Source organism: Nycticebus coucang, chromosome 2 (genome assembly GCF_027406575.1).
Source record: "Nycticebus coucang isolate mNycCou1 chromosome 2, mNycCou1.pri, whole genome shotgun sequence".
NCBI classification, from domain to species: Eukaryota; Metazoa; Chordata; class Mammalia; order Primates; family Lorisidae; genus Nycticebus; species Nycticebus coucang.
In genome coordinates, this window is record NC_069781.1 from 114,971,421 (window position 1) to 114,998,629 (window position 27,209).

General features: G+C 47.7%; 1 protein-coding gene across 2 annotated transcripts in view; it reads right to left on the reverse strand.

Moving 5' to 3' along the window:
- The window catches only part of ATCAY (ATCAY kinesin light chain interacting caytaxin), a 56,861-nt gene extending 33,990 nt beyond the window's left edge, over window positions 1–22,871 (reverse strand). For both annotated transcript variants that reach the window (XM_053579944.1, XM_053579934.1), the window contains exons 1-3: window positions 22,489–22,871; window positions 19,502–19,619; window positions 1,276–1,334 (exon numbers count right to left, since the gene is read on the reverse strand). In XM_053579944.1, coding sequence (XP_053435919.1) covers window positions 1,276–1,334; window positions 19,502–19,578 — 136 coding nt within the window. In that variant the 5' untranslated portion in view covers window positions 19,579–19,619; window positions 22,489–22,871. The remainder of the gene's footprint in view (window positions 1–1,275; window positions 1,335–19,501; window positions 19,620–22,488) is intronic.
- Between the last annotated feature and the right edge of the window lie 4,338 nt (window positions 22,872–27,209).

Consider the following 27,209-nt stretch of genomic DNA (forward strand, 5'->3'; position numbering starts at 1 on the left):
AGGGGAAATTTGGACCCAAGTATGCACAATGGTAGAACGCCATGTGAAGATGGAGGCAGAGATCAGAGTGATGATTCTATACCAAGGAATACCAAGGAGAAGCTGGGAGAGGTGTGGGACAGACCCTCTCTCATAGCCTCTGGAGGACCTGGGCCATCTTGACTTTGGACTTCTGGCCTCCAGAACTGGGAGAAAGTAAATTTCTGTTACTTAAGCTGCCTGGTCTGTGGTGGTTCATTATGGCAACCCCTAGGGCCCTCATACAGATTTTAGTGCATATGGGGACATCCATACAAGGGACCAGAGGTGGCTGCTTATACTCCTGGCTGTGGGCTGGACACATCTTTGGGACCTGGTGAGTGTTCCCTCTTCTTTGTCTCCCAGGCTGGCTCTGTCCCTGTCAGGAATCCCTTCCTTCCTTCCTCCACTGCCCATCCTGGGATGGAGTTCTGAGGTGACAGGGGCTGCTGCAGCTCAGCCCCAAATACTCATGGGACAATGATGTGGACACTTCCTTTCTGGTGCCTGCATTTAGGAGATGAAACACCAGAGAGGATGGAAAAGGGAGCTGGTAAGTTGGTAAATCCTGCACAATCATAAGAGCTGGGGAAGCTGGGTTTACCCCTCAGGGCCCACTTTGGAGACACCTGTCCCTGATGTTGAGATTTTTTTTTTTTGAGACAGAGTCTCACTTTGTTGTCCCTGGTAGAGTGTTGTGGCATCACAGCTCACAGCAACCTCAGACTCTTGGGCTCAAGTGATTCTCTTGCCTCAACCTCCCAAGTATCTGGGACTACAGGTGCCTGCCACAACACCCAGCATTTTTTTTTTTTTTTATAGATACTCAGTCTCACTCTGGCTCAGGCTGGTCTCAAACTTGTGAGCTCAAGCAATCCACCTGCCTCAGCCTTCCAGAGTGCTAGGAGATGTCTGGAGATTTGGATCCCAGGAGCAGAGGCTCCCAGGGCACCCTCCTGGAACCCTTTGCATGTATCACAACCTTACATGTCCCCTCTGCAAGAAGATGGCTAACCACATTTAGATCACTAACTAGAGGCACAGAGAGGTTGAGTAATCAGCTCAAGGACACACAGCAACAGTGCAAGCCATCTTTGAGACAGTGCTCTCACTGACCATCTGGACACTTCCTCTGCAGGTTTCAGACCCAAACATTCTACCCAGCAGGTGTGGCCTCTGATATTTTTATAGTAACAGCCCCAGGAAGAACTGAAAGCTGAAAATAATGGACCCGTTTCTGGGCATGTGGAAACTTACAGGATGTGTCTTCTGCTGGGCTGCCAAGCAATTCCATCCCCGTCTCTTCTGGGAGTGGCCTACAGACCCAACCAGCAGTGGGCATCACACCAGGCACCGCAGATCCAGCCAGAAGAGCACCAAGTGACCAGATGGGTCCAGCCAAGTGAGTTCAGACAAAACAACAACAGCAACAAAATGTATTTAGTTTGGGGGAATTTCTGGGCCCAAATACATTTTTTCTTAGTGTGGAAAAATAAGATAGCAATACTGGAGGGCTCCTTTCAGATCATCCAATTAATATTAAGACTTTCAGAGATTTTTGGATGGGGAAAGGTAAAGCCCGCAGAAAATGGAGGTCTCATCCTGTATCTCATGGCTTCATATCATTTGGAATATGAATTGAATTCTTTCTAGGGTGACTTACAGGGTTTGGTCTCTGATGAGTTGCTGTCGAATGCAGCAAAGAGTGTGAAAATAGCACAGAAGCGTCAACCATAAGAAGTCACCATGCCAAAGCTGGAAGAATATGAGCAACTGAATAAATAATGAAATATTGGATTATCACCCAAAGTAGAAAATAAATGTCCATGAGTCCATACTGGTATAAATAAATAAGCAGGGAAGAAGAGACAAATCTTCCCTGCAGAAGAATTGCAAATAATTTATGTAGCTATCTACCCTCAGGGAGGTGAAGAACTCCCTACGAGGTGTGGGCTGCACACAACTGCAGGAAAGTCTGAGAAACTGTCATAGCCCAGAGGAGCTTGAGGAGATATGACATCAAAATATCATGTGGGATCCTGGGTGGGGGCCCTGGGACAGAAAAAAAGACATTAGGGGAATAGCACTAAGAAAATCTGAATAAACCTGGACACAGTGGCTCATGCCTGTAATCCCAGCACTTTGGGAGGCTGATGCTGGAAGACTGCTTTAGGTCAGGAGTTTAAGACCAGGCTGGGCAACACAGTGAGACTCCTATCTCTACAAAATAGTTTTTATTATTATTATTATTATTTTTTTTTTTGTAGAGACAGAGTCTCACTTTATCACCCTCGGGAGTGCTGTGGCGTCATACAGCTCACAGCAACCTCCAATTCCTGGGCTTAGGTGATTCTCTGCCTCACCCTCCTGAGTAACTGGGACTACAGGCGCCTTCCACAACGCCTGGATGTTTTCTTTTTGTTGTTGTAGTTTGGCCAGGGCTGGGTTTGAACCCACCACCCTCGGTATGTGTGGCCGGCGCCCTACCCACTGAGCCACAGGCACTGCCCAATAGTTTTTATTTTTATTATTTATTTATTTTTTTGAGACAGAGTCTCACTATGTTGCCCTCGGTACAGTGCCGTGCCATCACAGTTCACAGCAACCTCAAACTCTTGGGCTTAAGCAATTCTCTTGCCTCAGCCTCCCAAGTAGCTGGGACTAGAGGCACCCGCCACAATGCCTGGCTATTTTTGTTGTTGTTGAAGTTGTCATTGTTGTTTGGCAGGCCTGGGTTGGGTTTGAACCCTGCAGCTCCTGTGTATGTGGCTAGCTAGTGCCTTAGCTGCTGAGCTACAGGCACCGAGCCTACAAAATAGTTTTTTGTTTTTTGTTTTGTAGAGACAGAGTTTCACTTTATGGCCCTCGGTAGAGTGCCGTGGCATCACACAGCTCACAGCAACCTCCAACTCCTGGGCTTAAGCAATTCTCCTGCCTCAGCCTCCCAAGTAGCTGGGACTACAGGCGCCCGCCACAACGCCCGGCTATTTTTTTGTTGCAGTTTGGCCGGGGCCGGGTTTGAACCCTTCACCCTTGGTATACGGGGCCGGCGCCCTACTGACTGAGCCACAGGCGCCACCCTACAAAATAGTTTTTAAAAGCCATGGTGGTCCACGCCTGTAGTCCCAGTTACTAGGGAGGCTGAGGCAGGAGGATAGCTTGAGCCCAAGAGTTGGAGGCTACAGTGAGCTGTGATTGTGCCAGGGCATTCCAGCCTGGACAACAGAGTGAGACTCCATCTCTAAAAAAAAAGAAAATCTGAATCAAAAAAAAAGAAGAAAGAAAGAAAAAAAAAACCTGAATCATGTGTGGACTTTCTGTTACTAAAAATATATTAATCTTGCTTTATTAATTGAAAAAATGTACTCTGGGGTGGCGCCTGTGGCTCAAGGAGTAGGGCGCCAGTCCCACATGCCGGAGGTGGCGGGTTCAAACCCAGCCCTGGCCAAAAAACCACAAAAAAAAAAAAAGAAAAAATGTACTCTGCTAATCATGGGAGAAACTGGGTGAAAAGTACTCAGGAACTCAAGTTTACAACTTTTTTGTAAATCTAAAACTGTTCTAAATAATAAAGCTTATTTTAAGAAATATAGCCGGGCGGCTCCTGTGGCTCAGTCGGTAAGGCGCCGGCCCCATATACCGAGGGTGGTGGGTTCAAACCCGGCCCCGGCTGAACTGCAAACCAAAAAATAGCTGGGCGTTGTGGCGGGCGCCTGTAGTCCCAGCTACTCGGGAGGCTGAGGCAAGAGAATCGCTTGGGCCCAGGAGTTGGAGGTTGCTGTGAGCTGTGTGAGGCCACGGCACTCTACCAAGGGCCATAAAGTGAGACTCTGTCTCTACAAAAAAAAAAAGAAATATAGCCAACTGTATATTGATGTCCCTTTAATGCAGCCCTGGATCCCTGCTCAGACTTTGCACGGCTCTCTGGCAATCCCTGGACTACTTGAAGTAAAGGTCTCAGGTTGCCTGAGCTTGACTCAGGAGCTCCGGCTCCTTTGCTCCCCTCAAAACATTCCATTCCAGGCAGAACCATTTTGCTGGGGCTGCCAGAGCTCCTAGCCATGGGGAATGCTGACTCAGGGAAGCCAGGCAGCTTGTTCTTCTCTGCAACTCAGCGCTGCCTGCTTAGCTGTTGAGACAGGAAGGATGGTGGAAATGCTTTTTCCTTTTCTTTTTGAAAGAATATTTATTCCCTTGCCTCTGTTCTGCTTAGGGCATGAGCTGGCAACCTTATTGCAGTGCTCCTCCCCCCACCCTCTTCTCCCCATTCACTCATTCATGAAATGTTCTTTGAAGAATTACTGTGTTCCTAGGGCATAGCTGGTCCTGGAGGTAAGGGATAAAGCAGACGTCACCCAGCTCCCATGGATGAAAAAGGTTATAACAGAAGGGTGTCCAAAGGAAACAGAAACATTGTCCACACAAAAACTCATACTTGAATGAGCATAGCGGCATGATTCCTAAAAGCCCCTAAGTAGAAACAACCCAAGTGTTCATCCAGGGATGAATGGATACATAAAAAGTGGTCCATACACACACAGGAGTATCACTCGGCCTTGAAAAGGAAGGGGGCCCTGACGCAGGCTACAGCGTGGACGGGCCTTGAGGACAGCGTGCTCAGCGAGAGAAGCAGACACAGAAGGACACAGTGTGTTACTGTATTTATGTGAAATGTCCAGAACAGGCAGGTCCATAGAGACCGGACCTGGATTTTGTGGTTACCAGGGGCTGGGGGTTTAGGGGTGACTTAATAGAATGCAGTTTCCTTTTGAGGCGATGAAAATATCTTTGAACTAGATAGAGATGGTGGTTGTACAACATTGTGGGTGCACTGGGCGGCGCCTGTGGCTCAGTGAGCAGGGTGCCGGCCCCATATACCGAGGGTGGCTGGTTCAAACCCGGCCCCGGCCAAACTGCAACAAAAAAATAGCCAGGCGTTGTGGCGGGCGCCTTAGTCCCAGCTACTCGGGAGGCTGAGGCAGGAGAATGGCCTAAGCCCAGGAGTTGGAGGTTACTGTGAGCTGTGTGATGCCACGGCACTCTACCAAGGGCGATAAAGTGAGACTCTGTCTCTACAAAAAAAAAAAAAAAAAAAAAAACATTGTGGGTGCACTAAATGCCACTGAATTGTGCACTTTCAAATGGTTAATTTATGTGGTAAGAATTTCACCTCAACTTAAAAAAAAAGAAAAAGCTTAAAATAAAGTCAGAAGAAGGTTTTAAAGAGGCACACTGAGGCTGAAGAGTCAACTCACACCTCGGTGCCTGCTATGTAAGAAACACGTTAACCACTTACAACATTATCCGAAATGCTGCCACAGAATTGCAGGCTGACAGCTGATGCACCAAACCTAGCTGCGTCCTGCCCACACAGCATTCAGAAACATTTTACATTTACTGTTAAATCAGAGATGTGACCAAAAGGCCTAGATTTCCATCTTCTTGAGTCAGGAGACCTTTCCTTCCCAGCGGATAACAATCTAACAATCAGCAGGGATTGTCTTCTGATGCTCTCCCTCAGAATTTTCCTCAGGCTTCTTTCTCTGCCTTCCCAGCACCCATCAGCATCTGAGTTTCCAGTGCCTCTTGTAGAATCATCTAGAAACATAACTTATGCAGGATATCCACCATGTAACACACTGGGATTGTCACAGCATGTTCTTATTTACTCCATAAAATAACCTGATGAGGCATGTAGATGCCCATTGTACAGAAGAGGAAACTTAGGCTGAGTGAGAAGATCCTGCCCACGTTGAACTGTTCAAGGCGGCAGAGCTGGGATTCCATCCCCTGACACCAGCCCCAAGCACTTTGTCATTGCGCTTGACTGCCCCCTCCTGCCCAATTGGCGCATGTGCATGAACTCCAATGACAAAAAAATCTCTACCAGCTGTCCAGCCACCAACAACTCCTGCCAGAGGGAAATTCTTCTTGCTTTGCAGCCGGCACTGGCTTGGATGCTCATCAGGATGTAAGTCAGCTTTCTGACTCTGGGCTGTCCATGCACATCTGACATCGGCTTCTCATCAGGTGCACTGTCACCAGGCTCCAGCTGAAACATCACACTGCAGAAGGTATCCCAGCAGTGCGGCACAGAAGTGGTGAGGGAGACCAAGCCGTGCCTTCTCTCTGAGCCTCAGTTTTCCTTATCAGTAAAATGGGAACAGTGCTGACACCTACTTTTCATTCTTCTTTTTTTTTTTTTTACTTTACTTTTCATTCTTTTAACAAATACAGTCACGTGCAACGGGGAATGCATTGTTAGGCAATTGTATCTTTGTATGGACATCACAGAGTGCTCACACAGACCTAGGAGGCACAGCATGCTGCATACCCAGGACTACCCACATGGTGTAGTCCTTTGCTCCCAGGCTGTCAACTGCACAGCATGTCACCACACTGAATACTGTAGGCTTTTGTAACACAAAGGTATTTGTGTATCTAAATAGAGGAAAGGTACAGTAAAAATATAATATCAAAGATAGAACAGGTTCACCTGTATAGGGCACTTGGCATGAATGGAGCTGGTAGGACCAGAAGTTGCTCTGGGTGAGTCAATGAGTGAATGCAAAGGCCCAGGGCATCCTTGTGCACTGTTGCATGCTTCACAAACATGTACACTCAGGCCACACTAAAGTTATGCAAAAGTTAAGTAATTGTGTTACAATGTTGCAGCAGTCACCATGCCACTAAGGGGCAGGAGTTTTTCAACTCCATTATAATGCCAAGAGACCATGGTTGTATAACGTGGCCCACCACTGACCAAAGTGTCATTCCATGTCACATGACCATATAGGTCAGGTGTCTGGTCTCTGGGACACGGGGCTGTATGAGACAGATGCAGGGGTCCAGGCTAATGAGTGTCCAGTTTGGAGGGTGATATGGGTGGCTTTCAGTGTCAACACCAAGTAACAGCACCCCGTTATTTGATCAGGCAGTAGTCTAGATGTTGCTTACTTTGCAGACGTGGTTAACATCTACAGTTGTTGACTTTAAAGTCAAGAAGATTTTCCTCAACTATGTGAAAATTGATCTTAAGGCCCTTAGAGCAAACATTGAGATTTGACTGAGAGAGAAGAAATTCTGCCTCTAGGGCAGCGCCTGTGGCTCAAAGGGAGCCAGCCCTATATACTGGAGGTGGCAGGTTCAAACCCCGCCCAGCCAAAAACTGCAAAAAAAAAAAAAAAAAAAAAATTCTGCCTCTAGGCTGCAGCACCACCTCCTGCCTGAGAGTTGCCCTGCAGGTTTCGGACTTGCCCCTAACCCCCACAATTGGGCGAGCCGATTTCTCAGAACAAATCATATATGTATAAGGAAGATATCAAGTAGGCATATAAAATGAACAAAGCAGACGTGAGACTTATGACAAGGAAAATGAACAAAATAGAGGTGGAGAAAGAGGGAATCATTTCTGGGGTGGTCAGGGAAGGCTTCCTTGAGGATGTGACTTTTATGTGGAGACTGGGAGAAAGGCACCCCAGATGGAAGGAACAGCTGGGGCAAAGGTGAATTCAGGGAACAGATCAGAAAGCAGATCAGGGTGCCTGGCACACAGAGAGCAATGAGGGTGGGGAGGAGGCAGGGCAGGCATGGGGTGTCATGGCGGTAGGATGTTGTCACGAGGCTGAGGCACCCGGTATAGCCTCCAAACACAGCAGTTCAACAAAGGTTTGAGATTACAGGACCCAGAGAAGCTGACTCTAGCCCACTGCTTCCTGACTGGTGGTGCACTGCCCACCCTGCTCATTCATGGATCTGTGGTTTTCAAGCCCAGGTGAGCTCGTTATTTCCCCCAAGCCCAGGAAAACCTCAAATATCCAGACCTGTCGATCCCCCAGGGGCCCAAGGTGCAGCAGGTGGCTCTCTGTGGAGCTTCTGCACAAAGCCTGTGACGGGTCGCTCAGGGAAGAAGTGGGGGGTTCCCTCACATGCAAAGTGCACTGCATGGCCTGCATTGTGTCCTCCCCCACAAAGAGATACGTCCAAGTCCAGATGCTCAGTCCTGTAAGCAGGGGGGCCTTCATTCGGATGTCATGAAGTTAAGAGGAGGTTTACCAGAGTAGAATAAGCCCTAAAATCCAATGGCGATATCTTTTTTTTTTTTTTTGAGACAGAGTCTCACTGTGTCACCCTCAGTAGAGTGCTGTAGCATCACAGCTCACAGCAACCTCCAGCTCCTGGGCTTAGGTGATTCTCTTGCCTCAGCCTCCCGAGTAGCTGGGACTATAGGCACCCACCACAACGCCTGGCTTTTTTTTTTTTTGGAGACAGAGTCTTACTTTGTTGCCCTCAGTAGAGTGTTGTGCCATCAGAGCTCACAGCAGCCTCCAGTTCTTGGGCCCAGGCGATTCTCTTGCCTCAGCCTCCCAAGTAGCTGGGACTATAGGTGCCCGCCACAATGCCCAGCTATTTTTTTGTTGCAGTTTGGCTGGAGCCGGGTTTGAACCTGCCACCCTCGGTTTATGGGGTCAGTGCCCTACCCACTGAGCCACAGGCGCCACTCAGCCAATGGTGATATCTTTATAAGATGACAGAAGTTTAGGCAAAGACACAAAGGGGGGAAGGCCACACGTGACAATGAAGGCAGGGATTGTAGTGACACAGCCACAACCAAGGAGTACCAAGCATTGCCGGCCACTACTGGAAGCTAGAAGAGGCAAAGAAGAATCCTCTCCCAGAGTCCCTTTTTTTTTTTTTTTTCTGAGACAGAGTCTCAAGCTGTTGCCCTGGGTAGAGTGCTGTGGAGTTACAGCTCACAGCAACCTCCAACTCTTGGGCTCAAGCGATTCTCTTGCCTCAGCCTCCCAAGTAGCTGGGACTGTAGGTGCTCACCACAACATCCAGCTATTGTTGTTGTTGTTGCAGTTGTCATTGTTGTTTAGCAGGCCCGGGCCGTGTTAGAACCAGCCAGCCCCGGTGTTTGTGGCCAGCACCCTGCCCACTGAGCTACAGTCGCCGCCCAACCTCCCACCCCCCAAGTCTTTAGAGGGAGCTGACCCTGTGGACACCTTGAGTCTAGATTTGTGGCCTCCAGAATGGTGAGGGAATAACTTTCTATTGTTTTGAGCCACCCAGTTTGTGGTACTGGGTTGTGGCAGCACAACCAGGAAACTCAGGCCCCCTCTCAAGGCACGTGCACATCCTGGTAACAAACAAGCTGGGCAGGAATCATCACCCATGCTGCAAGTTTGGTGAAGGTGGGTTCTTTACATGGTCTCAGGGCCTCCTGTAGACACTCGTCAATTACAAAAGAGAAAATAGCCTTCTCAGAGACAGGGACCTGCACTGGGCTAGCTTAGTATCAGCCCACATCAGAGGAGTGGGACAGCTTGACATCAGCTGCCTCCTACCTAAAACACACACCTGATAGTGAGGAAACGTCAGACAGACAGACACAAACACCCCTAAGGGTGTTCTTTGAAGTAACCATCTGATATTTTCTAAATGTCCAGGTTATCACAGACAGAGACGGGCTCTGGAATTGCTCCACGCTAAAGGAGGCCCATCCCTGGGAGTCACATCCCTGGGAGAAACACCTCCAGGGAGACCCACAACCTAATGTATTGAATGGTCCCAGACTGTGTCTTGGACCTGAGCTTTAGGGTGAGGCTGAGCTAAATGGCCTTATGAGACATTATTGGACAATCAAGGTGAAATTTTGTATGCGGACAACTGTATTATATGCTGTAAGATTTCCTGCTTATGATAATTGCATTGTGTGTATGTCAGAAAGTATTACATAAATTCTTCCTTGTTTGGAGGAAATACATGCAGAAGTATCTGCAATTTATTTTCAAATAATTAGAAAATATACATACATGTAAACAGACACATATTTATTATACACTTGACCCTTGAACAACTCAGGATTAGGGGCGCTAACCCCTGCACAGCTGAAAATCCACATATAACTTAACTCCCCAAATTGAATTACTGATAGCCTCCTCTTGATGGGAAACCTCACTGCTAACAAAAGTTGAGGAACACAGATTTTGTATGTTACGTGGATTGTATACTGTATTCTTACAGTGAGGTAAGCTAGAGAATGTTATTAAGAAAATCGTAAGAAAGAAAAAATACATTTACAGTTCAGTACTGTATTTATCAATACAGTAAGTTTCTGGCATCTGTTCACAAGCAGAATCATCTGTCTGAAATGGAAGACAATTGTTCAATTTACAGTACAGACAAAACAATTCAACTTTTTCTTATCATATTATGATTCTCCAGCATCACCAGTGCCACTTACATACGGGTCCTCTGGTGGTGTTCAAGGTTTATGGTATTGTGCTAAACAGGATGAAAAACACATGAGAACCTCAAGAGACCGCATTTTACTGTGATACCAGAGAACAAGCTGCTCGTGTGGAGACAATTAGCGTTGTGTGGTGTGGCGCTCACTGTACTAGAAGCAGGAGGTGGCCATGGAATGATGATGGGAGTACGGCATGTAATGCCATTAATTTTATTCAGTTGTGATTATAAACTGCACCTCTGTGTTTGCTCACACTTCCTTAGGCTATGAATGGTGCCGTGTGTTGTCTGTGTTTGGATGCATATGTTTTCCTAATTTCAACACTCTGTAATAGAGGTGTGCACATTTTATGGTTGTAAATGATAAAATAAACTCATACCTACATATATTTTTTGTATTCTAACTTTTTCTCATTTAAAAAAATTTTTGACATAGCTAACTTTTTCTTATTATTTTTCTTAATTTTTCTAGGCTGTGTGGTTCCTCTGCAAGTTTTTTCAAATTGTTGGAAATTTCGAAAACATTTTCCAATGTGTTTGTTTTGTTGGTTTTTTTTTTGTTTTTGTTTTTGTTTTTTTTTGTAGAGACAGAGTCTCACCGTACTGCCCCCGGGTAGGGTGCTGTGGCGTCACACGGCTCACAGCAACCTCTAACTCTTGGGCTTACGCGATTCTCTTACCTCAGCCTCCCGAGCAGCTGGGACTACAGGCGCCCGCCACAACGCCTGGCTATTTTTCTGTTGCAGTTTGGCCGGGGCTGGGTCCGAACCCGCCACCCTCGGCATATGGGGCCGGCGCCCTACTCACTGAGCCACAGGTGCCGCCCTGTTTTGTTGTTTTTATTGAGACAGAATCTCACTTTGTCACCCTTAGTAGAGTGTCGTGACGTCATAGCTCACAGCAACCTCAAACTCTTGGGCTCAAGCAATTCTCTTGCCTCAGCCTCCCTAGTAGCTGGGACTACAGGTGCACGCCACAACGCCTGGCTATTTTTTTGTTTGTTTAGCAGGCCCAGGCCCGGTTCGAACCCACCAGCCCTGAAGCATGAGGCCCACCTTAACCACTGAGTCCAATGTATTTATTGAAAAAAAAAGTCTGCCGGGGCTGCGCCTGTGGCTCAGTCGGTAAGGCGCCGGCCCCATATATCGAGGGTGGCGGGTTCAAACCCGGCCCCGGCTGAACTGCAACCAAAAAATAGCCGGGCGTTGTGGCGGGCGCCTGTAGCCCCAGCTACTCGGGAGGCTGAGGCAAGAGAATTGCTTAAGCCCAGGAGTTGGAGGTTGCTGTGAGCTGTGTGATGCCACGGCACTCTACCGAGGGCCATAAAGTGAGACTCTGTTTCTACAAAAAAAAAAAAAAGAAAGAAAAAAAGTCTGCCGGGCGGCACCTGTGGCTCAGTGGGTAGGGCATCAGCCCCATATACCAAGGGTGGCAGGTTCAAACCGAGTCCCAGCCAAACTGCAACAAAAAAAATAGCCATGCACTGTGGCAGGCGCCTGTAGTCCCAGCTACTCGGGAGGCTGAGGCAAGAGAATCGCCTAAGCCCAGGAGTTGGAGGCTGCTGTGAGCTGTGTGATGGCACAGCACTCTACTGAGGGCAATAAAGTGAGACTCTGTCTCTACAAAAAAAAAAGTCTGCCTATAAGTGAACCCCTACAGATCAAACTTTATTATATAGAAGAATAGGTGGATATGGGACTCTATGGATAGACACATACACACTATACTTTCTCTATACATACACTGTTTTCTGTATACATACGTATATGCTATTCTCTCTACACATATTGTTGTCTCTGTGTTATTCTCTCTCTACATACTATTGTTTTTTTTTTTTTTTAAGACAAGGTCTTTCTCTGTCACCCAGGCTGGAGTCATAGCTTGCTGTAGCCTCACACTCCTGGGCTCAAGTGATCCTCCCTGCCTCAGCCTTCCAGGCAGTTGGGATTACAGGTGCACACCTATATACGTATTCTCTCTCTATATATATATGTACACATACACACACGCTATTTTCTCTCTCTACACAGTAGATCCTTTAATAACATGGGTTTGAACTTTGTGGGTCCATTTATATGTAGATATTTTTCAACTGAACTCAGATTGAAAATACAGTATTCAAGGAGTATGAAGCCCTTGTATATGGAGAGCCAACTTTTATACATGTGTGTTATACAGGGCCGATCTTGGGATTTGAGTATGTGTGAATTTTGATATTGGGGGTCCTGGAACCAATCCCCTGTGTATATCAAGGGATGACTGTACTGTGCTCTCTATATGTGCTATTCTCCTTGTACATACTATCCTCTGTATTATATACAGAGATAGATGAATGCTGATTTCACTCTAGCTGTGTTTACATATAGCTATACAGATACATATATATATATAATATCTTTCCACATTATATATGGAAATACAGATGATGGATTTTGGGTGCTATCTATATCCCCGCGCATGCACACACACATACACACACAGAAAACGCTAAAGCAAAATGTCAACAACTGGATAATCCTGGTGTGGATATAGAGATAGTCCTTATACCATTCTTATAAAAATTTTTTTCAAAGTTTGGAATTATATCAAAATAAAAAGTTACAAACAGGGTGGCGCCTGTGGCTCAAAAGAGTAGGGCGCTGGCCCCATATACCAGAGGTGGTGGGTTCAAACCCAGCCCCGGCCAAAAACTGCAAAAAGAAAACTGAAAAAAAAACAAAAAAACCTCAACAATAAAAAAAAAAAGTTACAAACAAACAAAACCCAGACCTCTTGGTGGTGAAGGAAAAAGGCTGAAGCAGTGGTCCCCAACATTTTTGGCACCAGGGACTGGTTTCATGGAAGATAATTTTTCCATGGACAGAAGTAAGGGGGATGGGACAGGAAGTAAATCTCAGGCAGTGATGCTGTTCAGCCCCATACTGGTCTATGGCCTGGGGGTTGGTGACTATAAGCCTAAGGCACCCATTGGACACCTAACCTAAACCTGCTCCTGTTCAGCAGGGAGACCGAGACAGGCAGTCCCCAGCCTTGGTTTCCCTGCTTGGCAAGATGTCACTCTGTTGCTCAGGCTACAGTGCCATCATGGCTCCCTGAATCCTCAAGCTCCTGGACTCAAATGAACCTCCCACTTCAACCTACTTCCACCGGGCTCAGGGCCTTTGCACATGCTGCTCTCTCTGCTTGGAATGGGTGGCCTCTACTCCCAGTCTCCTTCCCCAGTTCAACCCTTTTCATTCTTTCCAGCTGGGAATCAGACTCCACCCAGGGACTCTTGAAGTGCCAGGAACCCAGCTGTCATCTTGAATTGGGTTGTGAGGGCATAAAGGACAGCTGGACGGTTGGTGCATGTTATTAGAATGAATGCATGGAGAAATTGAGGCAGCAAGCTAGTTAATCTCCAGGCTGCTCTCAGCTCTAGCTCCATAGGAGTCTTCAGAAGGGCAAGGAGGGAAAGAGCCAAGGAAAATGATGGAAGGACAGAGAGCACCGCGCTCTGACATCCCTCTGGGAAGCACACACACACACCTCCCAGGGCCCCCGGAGCTGGAAGGAACAGAACTGCAAGCTGTCTGGTACCAGACAGAGGTGCCTATGTGTGGCTGCAGCTGGGCGCTGCACCAAGGAGCTGCACTCATTCTTCCAGAGATGAGGAGGACAGCAGCCTCATGCATGAAGCTCCATGTTGGCACAGGCACGGCTCACAGCCCAGGGCTGCACAGCAATGCCACTGTCCTGGAAACACTGAGCTACTGAACCGGGAGAGGAACCCCCTGCAGCTGAGAAAAGTCCATTTGAAAGACATCCTCAACGCCTTCCAGAGTTGGCCTCCAGTTCACATTTGCAGCTGCCTTTAGCCCCACTTTTGTCTCAAGAAGGCTTAGGTGAGGGGCTAGGTTTTCTAAATTAAAACAATTTTTTTTCTTTTTTTCAGACAGAATATTGCTCTGTTGTTCAGGTTAGAGTGCCACAGCAGCTCAATGCAACCTCAATCTCCTGAGCTCAAGCAATCCTCCCACTTCAGCCTCTAAAGTAGCTGGGACTACATGTGTATACCACACCTGGCTAATTTTTATATTTTTCATAGAGACAGGGTCTTGCTATATTGCTTAGGCTGGCTGGAACCTCAAGCAATTCTCCCACCTCATCCTCCAAGAGTGCTGGTTTGTAACCCATGTGTCTGGCCAGAAAAACTTTTAAAAATATTGGTGGAAAAATAGCGAACAAGATACAACCTAATAATAATAGTCATGGCAGGGATGATTAGTTACTTGCGCAGCCTTCATTATTTCAAGAGCCTATCTCTGCAGTCTCAGCTAAATCTCATAATTTCATGAGTGAGATTATTATTCGTATTTTACAGTTAAGAAAACAAGAGGCACTAGGATGCCCAAAAAGTTGCCCCAGGTGGCAGAGCAAACCTGTTGGGGAACTGGGATTTGCACCATGGCCATCTGCTTCTGAAGCTTATTTCTTTTTGATAAATAATATTAGAATGTATAGCAAGAGGTCTGTGCTGAGTCATAGAGGATATTTTTATGTCTATGATGGTTTGGGGTTTTCTGCCTTGAGACACATGGTTGATGAAGGTTTTCAAAGTTGAGGCCTAGGACAAGTTGAAGATTTTCGAAGCTGATGGTTTGGTCTTGGTGGAGGCCAGAGTTCATAGGGACAGGAGAGTGATGCTGAGGACTGGACAGAGACTCTTTGGGAAGCCAGGCTGCTGCTGGGAGAAACTCACAGAATTCACACTATCTGATTCCATCTTTTACACATGGGGAAACTGAAGCCTTAAATGTTTCTCTGGGGCACATCCGGAGCAAGTGACTGCCTTAAAAACCATTTCTTTCTCATTCCAGAGTATTCCTAAGACCTCCCTCTGTTGCCCTGGAGTGTGGTGGCCTTATCACAGCTCACTGCAACCTCAAACTCCTGGGCTCAAGGGATCCTCTTGTCTCCGGCTCCTGAATAGCTGGGACTATAGACATCTATCACAATGCCCAGCTATTTTTAGAGACAGGGTCTTGCTCTTGCTTAGGTGGGTCTCAAACTCCTGAGGTCAGGTAATCCACCCACCTCAGCCTCCCAGAGTGCTAGGATTATAGGCATGAGCCACCATACCCAGTCTAAACTCCTGGTCTTAATCCTCCTGCCTTGGCCTCACAAAATGTTAGCATTACAAGCATGAGTCACCATGCCCAGCCTGGTGACTCTATATATTCAGGCATTATTCTTATTTATATTGAGTTGAAGAGAAAGACTTCTAGAAGGGCACATAGAAGGGAGAAGGAAATTGCAAAGGTGAATGGATAGGAGATATAGGCACTGACCAAGGGACCATCTCTCTGACAAAACTCCCACAGATATTGGTACCAGGCAGACAAGAGAGTCTCAGCTACTCTGAGAATAGGCACCTCTGGCTAGAAAGAAACACACAGGTGCCCAGATTCAGAAGCCTGGAAGTGACTAGATTCAGAAGAGGGCTGAAGTCTTTAATATGGGAATCCACCTTCCACAGTGGGTATCCACTCCCACTTGGACATGAATTGACAAGAAGCTAGCAACCTCCTACGTCAGCCCAATTTATTTCCAAGAAGACCTATCATTTTAAAGCATTCTTCTGTATTGCCTTTAAAGTTGTCTTTTTCAGGCTTGTTCTTTCAGCCTAGTTCTGGTCTCAGGAAACTTCCCAGAATGAAATTTTTCTGGAGCTGGAGATTCTTTGTCAAATTTTCTCTTTGCAGGCTGAACACACCCAGTCCTTTTGACAATACCTCCCCAGATAGTTTATATAATTAACTCTTTAACCTCATGGCCTGGGAATGAATTCCTTGCATTCAAAGAGAGGGATGAGCAGTTGTCTCCACTCAAGAAATCAGAATCATGCACCTTGGATGCAAGCAGTAGCTCAAACCTGTAATCCCAGCACTTTGGGAGGCGGGAGGATCGCTTGAGCCCAGGAGTTTGAGACCATCCTGGGCAACACAGCAAGACCCCATCTCTAAAAAAATATATTTTAAGACTGGGCACAGTGGCTCACGCCTATAATCCTAGCCCTCTGGGAGGCTGAGGTAGGTGGACCTCCTGAGCTCAGGAGTTTGAGACCAGCTTGAGCAAGAGTGAGACTCCATCTCTACTAAAAAAAATTAGAAAAACTAGCCAGGCATTATGGCAGGTGCCTGTAGTCCCAGATACTCTGGAAGCTAAAGCAAGAAGGTGTCTTGAGCCCAAGAGTTTGAAGTTGCTGTGAGCTATAACACTATGCCACTCTACCCAGGGCAACAAGGTGAGTGAGACTCTGTCTCAAAAAAATTTTTTTTAAATTAGCAGGCCATGATGGTGCACACCTGTATTCTCAGCTACTTGGGAGGTTGAGGCAGGAGGATCAGATCACTTAAGCCCAGGATTTAGAGGCTGCAGTGAGCTCTCATCTCTGCACTCCAGCCTGGATGACAAAGCAAGACCGTGCTCTAAAAAAAGATCATGCATCTCAGTAGCAAATGCATACAGCTTCCTTTCCTGCATGATTTTTTTTATTTCCATTAGTGATTGTCACCCATTCACCTAATATCTATTGAGCACCAGCTATATGCCAGGCACTATTGTCAGGCTGGGATACAGTAGTGATTAAAACAAAGATCTCGGGTGGCACCTGTGGCTCGGTGAGTAGGGCACTGGCCCCATATACCAAGGGTGGCAGGTTTAAACCTGGCCCCAGCCAAACTGCAACAAAAAAATAGCCAGGCGTTGTGGCGGGCACCTGTAGTCCCAGCTACTTGGGAGGCTGAGGCAAGAGAATCACCTAAGCCCAAGAGCTGGAGGTTGCTGTGAGCTATGACACCATTTACGAGGGCACCAAAGTGAAACACTCTGTCTCTCTAAAAAAAAAACAAAGATAAACCAACAAAGATCTCTGCTCTTGGGAGGCTCTGTTTGGTGGAGCATTCAGCATATCAGGTGGTACAGTGTCTCTTCCTAACTAAATACTATGATGTTGTCTTTAAACAACACATGTTCTTCCTCATATAAATCTAGAGGCCAGAAGTATCCCTGAAATCAGTTTCACTATGCAGGGCTGGTTTCTCCTGGGGAACCCAGGGGAGAGCCTATCTCTCTCCTTTTCCAGCATCTGGAGCCTGTATTCCTCAGCCTGGGGCTCCTTGACCCCCTTTAGAGCCAGTAGTACAGTATCTGCCCTATTCTTTCTCTGCCTCTGACCCTCCTGCCACCTCGTGTGAGGACCCTGTGAGGACACTGGGCCACCGGAGTAACCCAGGATCATCTCCTCATTTTAAGGTCCTTTAACGTAATCACATTTGCATAGTGCCCTTTGCCAGGTAAGGTAACAGTCACAGATTCCAGGGATCAGGATGTGTGGCTATCTTTGTGGAGGACCATGATTGATGAGGGAGAAAATTCAGGAAATTGGGGAAGAGGAAATGAAGGGGTCATAGAGGCTCTGACCAAAAAAGTGACCCATGGGCAGAGATCCGAATTAAGCGAGGCAGGCTGAGCAACTGCAAACAGCATTCTGGGCTGGGGGATAACAGCCAGTGCAAAGTCTGAAGGTAAGGTAAGCCAGTCAAGAAGCCACTGCAGCTACAGGGGATGGAAGAGTGAGGGGAAGTAAGGTTGAAGATGCAGGGGGAGGCTAGACACTGAATTTTCAATGGAATAGGCATTTACCTGAGAGGTTTTTTTTTTTTTTAATTTGGCCTGCGCTGGGTTTGAACCCACCACCTCCGGCATATGGGACCGGCGCCCTACCCGCTGAGCCACAGGCGCCGCCCTGAGAGGTTTTTTTTTGAGACTGAGTGTCACTCTGTCACCTGGGTAGAGTGCCATGACTCTCTCGTCATAGCTCACAGCAACCTCGAACTCTTGGGCTCAAGTGATCCTCCTGCCTCAGCCTCCTGAGTAGCTGGTACTACAGGTGTCCAGCATAACACCCTGCTAGTTCTCCTGTTTTTTGTTTTTTTTTTGTGGAGACAGAGTCTCACTTTATGGCCCTCGGTAGAGTGCCGTGGCTTCACACAGCTCACAGCAACCTCCAACTCCTGGGCTTAAGCGATTCTCTTGCCTCAGCCTCCAGAGTAGCTGGGACTACAGGCGCCCGCCACAACGCCCGGCTATTTTTTGGTTGCAGTTTGGCCGGGGCCGGGTTTGAACCCGCCACCCTCGGTATATGGGGCCGGCGCCTTACCGACTGAGCCACAGGTGCCGCCCCAAGTTCTCCTGTTTTTAATAGAGTCGGGGTCTTGCTCTTGCTTAGGTTGGTCTCAAATTCTTTTTTTTCTTGCAGTTTTTGGGCGGGGCTGGGTTTGAACCCACCACCTCCGGTATATGAGGCCAGCGCCCTACTCCTTTGAGCCACAGATGCCGCCCTGGTCTCAAATTCTTGAACTCAACAATCCATCCACTTTGGCCTTCAGGAGTGCTAGGATTACAGGTACAGGTCTGAGCCACAAAGCACCCCCACCCTTTTTTCTTTTATTGAGATAGGGTCTTGCTCTGTCCCCTAGGCTGGAGTGCTGTGGCACTATCATAGCTCACTGCAGGCTCAAGTGATCTCCCTGCCTCAGACTCCCAAGTATTTTAGACTACAAGAGCCTGCCACCACACTTGGCTAATGTTTCTTTTTTTTGTAGAGACAGGGTATCCCTGTGTTGCTCAAGCTGGTCTCAGACTCCTGACCCAAAGCAAACCTCCTACCTTGGCCTCCTAAAGTGCTGAGACTACAGGCCTGAGCCACTGCCCCCAGTCTGCCTGGGTTTTAAGCTAGGGTAGGACAGGGTTCCTCTTGCTGCTGCATGTAAAAATATGCTCTCACCTGGCTTCATGGAGCCCCAGGTAAGAATACTGTGGTATCAGGGGAATAGTTTTAGGAGAACGTTTAAAATTCTTAAAATAATGTAGGAATGAGAGCTCTTTTTGAGCTTTGGGTGGGGAGAAAGCAATCTTAAATATCTGTTATGTACTTGGCCCGGACTAGTCTGCTGAGTTCACAGTGAAGTCTTACACACATGGTCTCAGCCGTCAAAGAATGTGGAGGTAAAAACAAGTGGATTAGAACCAGACCAGCCTCTGACAAGTTCCCTTTTAGAGACACCCTGGCCAGCCAGCAGTTCCAGAAAACTTTCACTGCACACTGCAGTATTCCCTACACCACACCTGGGAGAGACACAGGGCCTAGTCCCTTCACACTGACTCAGGAGCCTGTAAGTCCTACCTGGGAAGATCCTCGTCCTGCCATTCCTCCTTCACATCCACGTTTTCCATCCGGAGTGTGGCTTCCGTGGTCCCCATAGGAACCAAGAAGAGGTACCGTCTTGAAGCAGGGATGAGCCCTGAAGGGGAACCAAACAACAAGTTTTTTCTTTTGTTTTTGAGACAGAGCCTCAAGCTGTCACCCTGGGTAGAGTGCCATGGCATCACAGCTCACAGAACCTCCAACTCCTGGGCTCAAGCAATTCCCCTGCCTCCGCCTCCCAAGTAGCTGGGACTACAGGTGTCCACCACAACACCTGGCTATTTTTTGGTTGCAGCTGTCATTGTTTGGCAGGCCTGGGCTGGATTCAAACCCGCCAGCTCAGGTGTATGTGGCTGATGCCTTAGCCGCTTGGGCCACAGGCACTGAGCCCGAACAAGTTTTACTGCACAATAATCATAACAACAGTCTACCCACCCATGTGCAGCACCTCCCCAAGGCTCCCCTGTTTTACAGATGAAAAGACAGAGGCATAGAGAGCTGAGAACATCCAGGTGGATCTGGAGTTCAAACTCAAATGAGGGGCTGAGGCTTCAGGTACAAGTACCCCTCCCTTGGAACCTCAAAACTCTACCCTCTTCAAGGACAGCCATAATCCAAATAGACTCATCCTTCCTCCCTTACCTTGTACCTCAACTGGGAAACAATAAATCCAAACAGTCCTTTATACTAAAGTGTGAACAACTGATATGCTTAAACTTACCTCCTTTCTAAGAGTTCTTGATTAACTACAGCTCATCTTTACCTGGTCACCTTTACCAAGCCACCTGTTCTGCCCCTCTGTCCTCCTGAGAAGAAGCAAGTCCTAACAATCTGCTGACCTCTGTACTAACAAAGGCAGTGTGGAAAGAGATCATCACCACCAACCACAAAATGCCCATTTTGTTTTATTATTCTGAGTATCCCACAGTGGGTGGGGAACTCTTTGTGGTGGTCAAGGCAGTATCAGAGCCACCAAGAGAGACTGAATTGGGATCTGTTCTTGGGCATGGCAGACTCTCATACCATTCACCTCTCTGGGCCTCAGTTTCCCTGTCTGTAAATGAAAGAATTGAATGAGAGATGACCTCTAGGATGACTTCCAGGCATAACATTCCAGGATCTTGGGCAGCGCCTGTGGCTCAGTGGGCAGGGCACTGGCCCCATATACCGAGGGTGGCAGGTTCAAACCCGGCCCTGGCCAAACTGCAACAAAAAAATAGCCAGGTGTTGTGGCGGGCGCCTGTAGTCCCAGCTACTCAGGAGGCTGAGGCAAGGGAATCGCCTAGCCCAGGAACTGGAGGTTGCTGTGAGCTGTGTGACGCCACGGCACTCTACCATGGGCGATAAGGTGAAACTCTGTCTCTACAAAAATAAAATAAATAACATTCCAGGATCTTATGATTCATCTGACATCACCTGTTTTGTGCTTTAAAACCAGTGGTTTTTACACCAGGGAGCGATTCTGCCATCCCTCCCCCACTCCCAGTGCCATTTGGCAATGTCTAGAGGCATTTTGTTTATCATAACTGGGGGTGGCAGTGCTCCGGGGTGAAGGCCAGGATGGTGTTCAACCATCAGCCCAGGACAGCGCCTCACAACCAAGAATGACTGGGCTCTGAATGTCCATAGATCCTGGGCTGAGAAAACCTGTTTTCAAGCAAACAGCTGTTTTTCTGTACGTTAGCACCTAGGCCCCTGTTTAGCAATCATTCCAGGGAATCCTATTCTGTCACCCTGCTACCTCCTTCCATCCTCCAAATAGCTCCTGTGTTGTTGTGTCCACTTTCCAGCATCTGAGGCCTCCCTCAACTCATATACGCCCCAGCTGCCCCTCTCGGAAGCTGGTGCATGGCTTACAGTGTGTCATCGCCCGTTACCCATCACCCAAAGCCCAGTACATGGATGGTGGGCCTGCATTAGAAGTTGCAGCTCAGTGAGGTAGGACCCAGAGGGAGACCAAGGCAGGTGAGTGCTTGGCAGGAAGCAGGAAGGGGCAGCGGTTAACTAAACTAGACCCTCCCACCCCAAGAATTTTTCACTCAGTTCTCTGTGCTGAATGTCGTCATTCATTCATGGAGGAGGGACGGTAACTCAGAATATGGGGGTAAAAAAAAATCCCTTCCGGATGTTATGGGCAATGGCAACCTGCCCAGAACCTTACTGCAAGGGAAAGTTTACATCATCAGGAGAAATTCATTTGCTATCTGGAGGGAGTGGTCTTTGCATCTGTCTTCCTTATCCCGTGCTGAGTGTGACTTCAGCCCCCAGGGATAATTTTCCTTAGTCCTGGGGTGGGGTGGGGTGGACCCACTGTTGAAGCCACATGTGTTGGCTCCATAATCTTCTAAATACAGGATGTGAAGGGTCCTCAGTGTACGGCGTACACTCCCGCATTTAGATTCTTTTCTGGCTTCACATTTGGGGGCGGCAAAGAAGGCAGAAAGAGGCAGGAAGGAAGGGACAGGTAAGAGGTGTTCATTTGAGCTCTGCTGTCAAATTATTAGCACATTTCACACAAGTTCTGAGAAAGAAGAGGCATCTGTGTCTTTAATCACCTTCCTCCCTCTTCACACCACAGGCAAGCTTTAATCGACACACTTAGAGAAGCTTCCTTCCAAATCTGCTGCTGGTGGCTTTCCTCGTCCCTCTGGGTGTTATAAATAGGAAATGCACGAAGGTGGGACGGGTCCATTTCAGCTGCACAGGTTTTTTTATCCGCCTAAACTCTAAGCAGTGTCCTGAAAATGGTGCAAATCTCTGTCTTGGAGGGGGTGGGGGAACAGGGTGCGTGGAAGATGAGCCGCGCTGGTGTGTTCCCAGGGATGTGGGAGCCTCCGGCATGTCACAAGACTGTGGTTCTCTGCTCCCACCCACCCCATCTGCTGGAAAGGGAGTTAGAAGCAGCAAATGTCTCCAGATAAAGCATCCCTGGCAGAGCTGGGAGAAAGGAAGGTACATGCACTCACCTCCGCAGCTGCGGCTTCTGCTCCTCCTCACTGGCAAACAAAGACCAGCCCTGGCCGGGTGCAGCCGGGCATCTCTCGCGGTCCCCAGGCCTTCAGAGCATTGAAGAAAGAAGATGCTCACAGGGGCGGATTCTGCATCCAAGGAAGGTCACTCAGGGCAACGTGGCAAGCGCTCGAGGGGCTCTTTTGTCCAGGGGTGGGGAACACAGTTCCCGGTTAGCTATAGGTTCCCCTGCGCAGGGCTGTTGCAGCTCGGTCCTCTGTCATAATCACTGCCTGCGCTCTGTCACCGAGGTATTTTCTTCTTCCTAACTCGGAGCTGGCAGAGGCTCCGGCTTTCTTAAGACAGTTAATTACGCTGCTTTTGTGTGCAGGAGGTTGGAGGGTGGTGGCAGTGGGGCAGGCCTGACCATAGAGCACAGCCCCTTGCCGGAATCTCGGCCTCTCCATTGGCTGAAAGCAAAGCATCTCTCAGAACCACGGCAGGGTAGATGCAGGAGTAATTTTCTGATGGCGCATCACAGATTTAAAAACAAAACAGGGAACAAACAAATAAGTAAATAGGCCTCATTCCTTTGAGAGTGGGGTTACGGGAAGAAGGTCTTGGTGGCACTTCTTTCAAAGGCATGGGAGGCATCCCCTAACGAGGCAACGAGAGGTCCCCATTTTGTAGTTCCATAAGACTCCCACAGCCACAACCAGCTGATGGAGATGTGTGTCCTGAACTAGACTGAGTTCTGGGGAGGCAGCATTTTCTCAGACAAGCTTGCCCTATGCTGCTGCTGTGGAAACAGCGCCCCCTGAAGTTGTGCACAGGGGTGGCCCCAACCTGGAGGAGTTCAAAGAGAGGATGGAATGGTGTAGAGCTGAGAATGCAGGCCCCAAAATTAGACTAACAGGGGGCTTGAACGGATCTCACCCACCAGACCTCAGTTTCCTCATCAATGAAATGGAGACTTTACAGCACCAGCCTTTCGGGAAGTAACCGAATAGTGCATGGAGAGTGCTGAGTATGGTGCCAGAGCACGGGAAAGGCTTTCTATACATGGGTCTTGCTGTTGCCGTTTTTTTATTTTGAGACCCTGTAGCCAGTTGAATAATGTCCCCCAAAGACACAGGTATGCCCCAACACTTGGAACCTGTGAAAGTGACCTTATTTGGAAAAAGCATCTTGGTAGATGGGATTAAGTTAAGGATCTTGAAATAAGACTGTCCTGGATTAGGGTGGATACCAAATTCAATGACAGGTATCCTTAGAAGGAGGGAAAACAGAAGACATACAAGGGAGGAAGTCTGTGTGAAGATGGAAGCAGAGAGCAAGGTAATGCTCCTATAAGCCAAGGAACACCAGGGATTTCCTAGTTTTCACCAGAAGGCAAGAAAGATGCATGACATGGGTCTCCCTCAGAGAGTCTAGAAGGAACCTTGTGCACACCTTGATTTTAGACTTCTGGCCTCCAGAACTGTGACAGAAGACATTTCTGTTGTTTTAAGACCCCGAATGTGTGGTATTTTGTTAGAGCAACCCCAGGAAACAAAATATATGACCCTAGGTAAAAAGAGGTATCTGAAAAAAAAAAAAAAAAAAGAGGTATCTGTTCTCTCTTATTCCTCTTACTTACTAGGGTGATTTTTCGCCTGTTCTTTGAGTGAGCACATCAAGTTCATTCCTACCACAGGGCCTTTGCACATGCTGTTTACTCTGCCTAGAATGCTCTCCATCAGATCTTCGTGTTATTCATGTGTCAGATCAGACGTTATCTCCTCAGAGGAGCCTTCCCAGATCACCCTTTACCTTGTCTGTCCCAACATCACCTTCTATTCCATTGCCTAGTTTGAATTTTTTTTAAGTAGTATGAACTTTTTAAAAAGTTCTAATAGGCTTGGCACCTGTAGCTCAGTGAGTAGGGTGCCAGCCACATACACAGAGGCTGGCGGGCTTAAGCCTAGCCCAAGCCTGCTAAACAACAATGACAACTCCTGGCGATGCCTGTGGCTCAGTGGGTAAGGGCGCTGGCCCCAAATACCAAAGGTGGTGGGTTCAAACCCAGCCCCAGCCAAACTGCAACAAAAAATAGCCGGGCCTTGTGGTGGGCGCCTATAGTCCCAGATACTTGGAAGGCTGAGGCAAGAGAATCGCCTAAGCCCAGGAGTTGGAGATTGCTGTGAGCTGTGTGACGCCATGGCACTCTACCGTGGGCGATAAAGTGAGACTCTGTCTCTACAAAAAACAACAACAACAACAAAACAATGACAACTACTATAGTCCCAGCTACTTGGGAGACTAAGGCAAGAGAATCACTTAAGCTCAGGAGTTTGAGGTTGTTGTGAGCTCTGATGGCATGGCACTCTACCAAGGGTGATACAGTGAGACTCTGTCTCAAAAAAAAAAAAAAGTTCTAATAAAATGCGTACAACTTAAAATTTACCATTTTAACCATTTGAGACTATACAACTCAATGGCATTAGGACATTAACAGTGTTGTGCAACTATCACAGCTATCTAGTTCCAGAACGCTTTCATTACCCTAAACAGAAGCCTGTCTCCATGAGCAGTGATGCCCCATTCCCTCCCTATCCTGGTGACCACTAATCCACTTCCTGTCCCTGTGGACCTGCCTGTTCTGGACATTTCATATAAATGGAGTCACATACTGTGTATCCTTCTCTGTCTGCTTCTCTCACTGAGCACGATGTCCTCAAGGTCCATCCACACTGTAGCTGGTATCAGTGTCTCCTTCCTTTTCATGGCTGAGTGATATTCCAGTGTATGTATGGACCACATTTTATGTATCTATTCATCCCTTGATGGACACTTGGGTTGTTTCCACCTTTTGGCTGTTGTGAATCATGCTGTTGTAGACATGTATATATAAGTACTGGACTCCCTGTTTCCAATTCTCTTAGGTATATACCTGGGAGTGAATTATGGGGTCATTCTATCTTTTTTTTGAGACAGAGTCTCACTTTGTCACCTTCGGTAGAGTGCTGTGGTATCACAGCTCACAGCAACCTCCAACTCTTGGGCTTAAGTGATTCTCTTGCCTCGGCCTCCTGAGTAGCTGGGACTACAGGCACCTGCCACAACACCTGGCTTTTGTTATTGTTGTTGTTGCAGTTATCATTGCTGTTTTAGCTGGCCGGTGCTGGGTTCGAACCCGCCACCCTTGGTGTATGGGGCCGGCACCCTACCCACTGAGCCACAGGAGCTGCCCTGTAATTCTATTTTTTTAAGTTTAATTCTATTTTATTATTTATTTATTTTGGAGACAGAGTCTCACTCTGCCCCCCCCCGGGTAGAGTGCCATGGTGTCATAGCTTACAGCAACCTCAGATTCCTGAGCTTGAGCAATCCTCTTGCCTCAGCCTCCCAAGTAGCTGGGGCTACAGACACCTGCCACAACACCTGGCTGTTTTTTCTATTTTTAGTAGAGACTTGGTTTCACTCTTGATCAGGCAGGTCTGGAACTCCCAAGCTCAAGCAATCTATTTGCTGAACTCAAGTGATCCACCCACCTCACCTTCCAGAGTGCTAGGATTACCAGCCACCATACCTGGTCTAGTAATTCTGTTTCATTCATGAAGGGACCTGATTTTTTTTCACAGCACTTACCACTAACCATAGCACTTACCACTATAGTCTCAAATGGTTAATGGTTGTTTACTTGTTTGTTGATTCTCTGCCCCTCCACCCCTTACAAGGGTATAAGTTTCCAGAGAGTAGAGACTCAGTTGGTCTCATTTACCAATATATTCTCCGCATAGGGCAGCAGCTCCTGGTGCAAAGACGTTCAGGACATGCAGGTAGGATGCACGAATGATGGCTCCCTTCACAGACATTTGATGATGTTCTACTTAGGCTGGTCCCCTCACTCACCACATCAGAGTCTGACCCCTTCAAACCGCAGGCATTAAGGCAACCTGCCCCACAGTGGGGGCAGAAAGCCCTGATGAGGACAGAGAGAGCCCAGAGACCTTGGCACAAGGTCTTCCCACCTCCTGGCTGGAAGAAATGAAGCTCTTAGAAGAGACACTTTGTTAAGCAAAGGGGACATTCAGACCAGTCCATATGCACACGATGTGGGTAAGACTTTGCTCTCAGAGAATTGTCATTTGCTTGACAGAAACAGGTAGTCAAAGGACTGGGCTGATTTGGAGGTCTCTCTGAAGCCTGGCCCTTGGGGAGATTTCCTGGTATGGGGCAGGGGCAATGGCAATGTGAGTCACGCCTTGAGGCGTAGGTAGGAGTTAGATGGGTGAAGAGGGAGAAAGGCCATCGGGACAGACAGCCCTGCCCGGAAGGATTTGGTGATCGAAGAACAGCAGTCCCTGGCCAATGGGAGAGGGCCGTGGGAGCTATCCGTGGTGCTGTAGCTGAGCTGGCTTCTATCTCTGTTTTTGTTTTGTTTTGATTGTAATTGTGATAAAATATAGGTAACATAAAACTTACATTTTAACTATTTCAAAAGCATAGTTCAGTGGCATTAAGCACATCCATATTGCTGTGCAACCATCACCACCCTCTATCTCCTGAATTTTCTCATCTTCCCAAATAGAATCTCTATCCCCATAAAACACGAACTCCCTACCCACTTCCCAGGCCCTGGAACCCAACATTCAACTTTCTGTCTCTGTTACTTGAGGCTCTAGGGACCTTCTGTGAGTGTAATCAGACAGTATTTGTCCTTCTGCGTCTGCTTCTGTCACTGAGCGTGTCACAT